Source organism: Monodon monoceros, unplaced genomic scaffold, assembly GCF_005190385.1.
Source record: "Monodon monoceros isolate NGI ecotype Baffin Bay Population unplaced genomic scaffold, NGI_Narwhal_1 Super_Scaffold_10, whole genome shotgun sequence".
Classification (NCBI taxonomy): Eukaryota; Metazoa; Chordata; class Mammalia; order Artiodactyla; family Monodontidae; genus Monodon; species Monodon monoceros.
In genome coordinates, this window is record NW_021703766.1 from 43,735,944 (window position 1) to 43,742,175 (window position 6,232).

Here is a 6,232-nt window from a genome sequence, read left to right on the forward strand (position 1 = left end):
TCCAGGAAGATCCCACACGTCATGGAGCAACTAGGCCCATGCACCACAACTACTGAGCCTGCGCTCTACAGCCCACAAGCCAAAACTACTGAAGCCCGCATGCCCTAGAGCCCGTTCTCTGAGACAAGAGAAGCCACTGCAATGAGAAGCCCGCGCACCACACAACGAAGAGTAGCCCCCGCTCACCACAACTAGAGAAAGCCCACGCGCAGGAACAAAGACCCAACGCAGCCAAAATTTAATTAATTAATTAATTAATTTTTTAAAAATTCAAGGATAAGAAACCAAAGCATTGGAGAAAGAAATGGGGATAAGGTAAACCTGCACAATAAAAAAGAAGGCATAATAGAACATAAAACAAATTTTTATCAGCAATCACAATAAATGTAAATGAATTAAACTCACCTATTAAAATAACAGTCAAACAGGATAAAAAGAGGAAAAGCCCAGCAATATGCTCTTAACAAGAGACAGACCTGAAGTATAAAGACATAAAGGGAAGGGGTTGTAAAATGAAATTCCTGGAAAATACAATAACAAAACACGAAAAGCAATATTATCAGACAAAAGAGAACATGGACCAAAAGACATTCACCAGGATAAAGAGGCATGTTTCTTAATGTCGTAGATTGGAATCTTGGTCCCCATGTTTCACCCCCTTCTAAGAGGATTACATATTCACACTTTTTGCCATTTAACTTTGCCTTGCCTTCTGACTGCGTGTAATTAATGTTACACTTAGGCACCTGAATAGCTCTGGCTAACCTAATATTAGTATACTAGGGAGCAGAGGTTTTTAAGGGTGTTTTTATGATCAGTCTTGCACTCTGGTGATCCACCAGAACACGTCCTGGTAACCACTGTCCTTTTAGCCTGAGCTGCAGAAAGAACACACGTGGAGCAGGTTTGAATCGATTCTGCAGTCCAGCCACCCAGGCAAGCCCAGTCTAGATAAGCTGAACACAGAACCTGCAAACCTGTGAACAGGAGAATAAATGTGTGCTGTTTCATGCCACTGAGTTTAAGAGTGGTTTGTTAGGCAGCATTATTATGATTACAATAACTAATACATATAATAAAAGAAGACACAGGAAGATGAAATAATAAAACTGGAAAAGATCACCAAGGGAAACTGGAGAGCAACAGAACCGGGCCAAGAACTGCTGGGGGAAAAAAAGGGCAGCAAAGGGGACTAAGAAAGAGTAGCCAGTGGGGAGGAAAGACCACGTGAAACCAAATACAGAAAATTTTTTCAAGCGGTTACCAATTATGCCAATGGCTACACAAAAGTCAAATGTGGTAAGACAAGAACCACTACACATATCACAGTTGCAAACACCTCCACACTCACACACACTGCACATCTACCTGACAATCAGAGACAACACCACACACGTTATCATAAATCACAGACAATTACAAACATCACCATGACAAAAATATCCCATCACAATTACTCCACCACACTCAACACAACCACACCCCCATCACTGTCGCATCATCACAATCACATACACACAGGATCACAACCTCACAGACCATCATAATCACACACAGACTAACTCTCCACCAGTTTCTTGTTCTAACAACTCCAGCCACGCTCCAGGAGCGTACTCCCACCCCGAGCACTCTGCACTGCCACTACTCCAGATCCTCGGGGCCTCCTTAAAGGCTCCGCCCCGACAGCGGCGCGCGCTGGTTCAGCCCAGATTGCTTGAGGCCCTCCTTCAAGTCCCGCTCCGGGGACGCGGTAGCGTCACCTGTCGGAAACGCCCGAGTGCGCATCTAGCGCGCAGTTTCTGGGAGGCTGGGTGAAGGTGACACGCAGGACGGCCCGAGCCAGGTGCCGGTAATGCCGAACCAACCCGCCGCGCCTGCCTCCCAACGGAAGTTCCACTACACAACACCTCCCAGAAGCCCTCACGGCCCGACTCAACTTCCGGCCAGAACGGAGCCGGAGTTTCCTGTGTGAGGGAGGCGGGTGGGCTAGGTCTGATCTGGTGGCTGAGCCCGAGCGTGCCGAGTTACCGCGAACTGCAACTCTGAGACCTGGCTAAACTCTGAAAGTTGCAGGAGCAGTCGTTTCGGGTGGACCCAGCGAGGGCGCTGAGAGGAATCGGCCGTGGGGCTCGCTGTGGACCACATTTCCCAGAGGGCCCGGCAGCCCGTCGCTTTTCTCGCGGGAACTCGAACTTTTCATCACGCCTCGGGGAGTGTTAGATCCTTGAGGTGAGATCGTGGGCCCCTGGGGGAACTGGTTCAGCTCTGCAGGTTCGGACCCCCGGGGACCCGAAAGGCCTAAGTTGAGGAGACCGGAGGCCGATATGGAGCTCGGTACTTGGGCCTGTGCGGGCGGAGCGGCGTGAGAAGGGGGAGGTTATGCGACCCGTGTGCAGATATAGGATGCCTATCATTGTGGAATTGTGACTATGTCCCCCTATGGTGGTGTGTGCTTGTGACCCCGCGACACTGGGGTACTTGCGACTGTGCGAGTGTATGTATTCCGTGTTGAATTTGCGATTGTATCTGTGATACCATGTTTGGCTCTGTGTGCGGATGTGGAGTGCGTGTTCCCTTGTTTTAAGAATGACTGCTTAAGGTATGTGGCACTGTGTGTATGGGTATGAGGCTCCTGTCAGCTGTGCGATTGTTACAACAGAACTCTGTTCTTAAGAAATCTCTGTGAGGTTTTGTTAGATTATTGACCTCAACAGCAGTAACCTCAGCTTTCTCCTGAGACACTGGGATTGGACGGGACGCCCCATTCCTCTGATCTCATTCGCTTTTGTGCTGGGGGATGGGGATGGGGCTGACCTGTGACCTGACCAGTTTGAGCAACAAGAAGAACCCGGTGTCTTACGATGGCTTTCTACTTTCCAAGTTCTATCCTTCTCTAGGTGAGGCGCAGAAGAGAAGGAAACAATGCATGCTGAACTTATACAAGCAGTTTTCAGGGTATGTTGGGGTTTCCTCTTTTCTTTCGTTCTTCTGAAAGTTAATGCTTAATAAAGATGCCGTTTGATTATAGGTTCCTATAATTTTCCCACTGGAGAAAAGGATAGTTGAGCCTGCTACTGAAGCACAATAACTCCCATATACCTAATGTTTACTTATTTGGAAAATGGCTCCACTTCTGTTTGCCATGTTTTCTTCTTTTTATTTTTATATTTTATATTTTTAATTTTTTTAGATTTTTTTTTTTGATGTGGACCATTTTCAAAGTCTTTATTGAATTTGTTACAATATTGCTTCTGTTTTATGCTTTGGTTTTTTGGCTGCAAGACATGTGGCATCCCAGCTTCCCCACCAGGGGTCGAACCCGCACCCCCTACATTGGAAGGCGAAGTCCCAACCACTGGACCGCTAGGGAAGTCCCAAATTTTCTTCTTTTTAAATGCAATATTTATTATGACTTTAAAATAAAAGCATGATTATTTTAGAGATTTTAAAAACACAGATTACCAAGAAAAAATGAAATGAGACCACTCAAATAACTAGTGTTAACATTTTGGTGTATTTTCATTATTTTTCCGAAATCAGATTATGCTTCATTTATCATTTTATACCCTACATTTTCACTAAAAAGTATCATTCTCCTGTGTTGTCAGATGATCTTTGTAAATACCATTTTTCAAAGATACACTTTTTTTGTGAATGAGTTATGGTTTATTCGTCAGATGAGCTGTCAGACATGAAATCTTTCAACACTTATTTAAAATATTTATTTGTACAAACACACATATACATAGATGCATGTAGGTTTGAGTTGCGATTTCCATGATTAATAATGAGATTGAACACCACTTCATATGTTTATTGGTTATCAGGGTTTCTTCTTTTGTGACACACCTGTTGAAATCTTTTATTTTGTTCTTGGATTATCTTTTTTTTAATATATAAATTATTTATTTTATTTTTGGCTCCTTTGGGTCTTCATTGCTGCACACAGGCTTTCTCTAGTTGCGGAGAGCTACTCTTCGTTGTGGTGCACGGGCTTCTCATTGTGGTGGCTTCTCTTTGTTACAGAGCACAGACTCTATGCGGGCAGGCTTCAGTAGTTGTGGCATGCGGGCTCAGTAATTCTGGCTAGCAGGCTTTAGAGCTCAGGCCTCAGTAATTGTGGCTCATGGGCTTAGTTGCTCCGTGGCATGTGGGATCTTTCCGGACCAAGAACCTGTGTCCCCTGCATTGGCAGGGGGATTCTTAGCCACTGCACCACCAGGGAAGTCCCTGGATTATCTCTTATTGATTCATGGGAATTCTTTATATTTTCTGGATATGGATCCTTTATTGATTATATTTTTCTACTATCTGGATTGTTTTATCACTTCCCTTAAGGTAGTTTTGCAAATAAAATCTGACTTTTTTATTATATATTTTTTTATTTTTGGCTGCATTGAGTCTTTATTGCGGTGCACAGCTTCTCATTGCTGTGGCTTCTCTCGTTGCAGAGCACGGGCTCTAGGCACGCGGGCTTCAGTAGTTAACAGCGTGGGCTCTAGGGCACACAGGCTTCGGTAGTTGTGGTGCGCAGGCTCAGTAGTTGTGGTGCACAGGCTTAGTTGCTCTGCAGCATGTGGGATCTTCCTGGGCCAGGGCTCGAACCGTGTCTACTGCATTGGCAGGCGGGTTTTTAACCACTGCACCACCAGGGAAGTCCCCCTAATTTTTTATCAAATTTTTTTCCCTTGGTGGTATCTTTTTGTATCTTATTTAGGAAATCCTTCCCTGTCCCAAGGTTATGTAAATATTCTATATTTATATTTAAAGCAATAATCCCGTTTATTTACTTAACCTATTTTTAATTATTCTAGCTCCTCATTTGAGGTAATTTGACTTTTCTTCCTCTGGCTGTTTTTAAAACTGTCACTCTGTTTTTGGCTTTCTGTAACTCAAGTATGATGTGCTTAAATGTGCATTTCTTTTTATTTATCTGCTTGGAATTTGTTCAGCTTTTTAAATTTGTGGATAGGTATTCAGGAATATCCTCAGCCATCTTAAAAGATTGCCCTGCTTCATTCTCTCTCTTCTTCTTAGGCTCTAATTATACATAGGTTATAATTTCTCCCCTTTTTTTTTTTTTGGTCTCTTACTCTCTTTTTGGTTTTTAGAGTTAATACTTGTAGCTAAAATCAAAGCAATATTAGGCAAAAGAACTTTGCCTTGTTTCAGGACAGGAGTGGAGGGCATGGCAGGTAGCTAGAGTTGTGGGGTTCTTCCTTTAACTGGTAGAAAAAAATATCTTTATTCAGTTATGTTTCAACACTTCTAATCTTGGGGAGCTCACCAAATCATAAGGCTCTCAGTTCACTTTATGATTCTCATATCTGAAAATTAGAGTGTACCAAGGTAGAGGACTCAGAATAGGGATTGTGTTTTCTGAAGGTATAAATTGGGAGCTGAAACTAAATTTGGAACTCTCAATTTTAAAAATGTGTGTTTGGTACAGAGCCAAAGAAAACCAGGATGAGAATCAGTCTCCCAAGTCTGTTCAGTGTAAGGCCTTTCTATCTGAATTTCTTCGGAAAAGGGCTGAGTCTTTCCTAATCCATTCTCCTTTGCCGAAGCCCAAACAGAGCATCTGGTTCCCCTCCCCCATCAACCTCTAATTACACTCACCATCTCTGTAATGAAGATTATTGCCCAATATTAATGGGAGTAACTCTAGGGAGGTAGTATAGTGTAGTGGAAAATAAATTTTAAAAGGAATAAAATGAATTTTGTTCTTAGAAGCTAACCTAATGTTTAATCAGGAAATATCTGAAACATTCCAGGTAAAATCAGAAAAAGACAAGGGTATACAGCATTACCAATGTTATTTAACATTGTTCTGTAGGTATTAACCAAAGCACTTAGACAAGAGGAAAAATTAGGTTAAAAATTAGAAAAGAGAGTGTAAGATTATTACTTTCTGCAGATGCTATGACTGTGTACCTGGAAAATCAAATCAACTTATAACCAACACTTTGAAATAAGCAGGACTCCATAGGGAGCAAGCAAAAGGATTTTCTTTCCCTATAATTTCCACTCTCAACTCTATGGCTAATGTTTTTGTTGCCCTGAATAAAAGCTTGTGTAGTCCCTATAATTGTTTTGATCACTCTTTGGTATTCTTTGGTTATTTTCAGTCACAAGATCAGTCTCATTTTACTAATTACAACCTCTAGTTGAGGATAATAATGTGCAAATTTCATTTAAAGCCTTTTCTCTGAGCTCAGGTTTGCGCCAAGCT

At 42.5% G+C, this 6,232-nt stretch overlaps 1 protein-coding gene across 3 annotated transcripts in view; it reads right to left on the reverse strand.

Moving 5' to 3' along the window:
- Positions 1 to 6,232, reverse strand: part of ZNF568 (zinc finger protein 568) — a 167,151-nt gene that overhangs the window by 98,060 nt on the left and 62,859 nt on the right. For 2 of the 3 annotated variants that reach the window (XM_029212289.1, XM_029212239.1), the window contains exon 1: positions 1,761 to 1,859. In XM_029212289.1, coding sequence (XP_029068122.1) covers positions 1,761 to 1,785 — 25 coding nt within the window. In that variant the 5' untranslated portion in view covers positions 1,786 to 1,859. Of the gene's footprint in view, positions 1 to 405; positions 477 to 1,760 lie in introns of those variants that run through there. The other variant, XM_029212245.1, reaches the window with a different exon arrangement.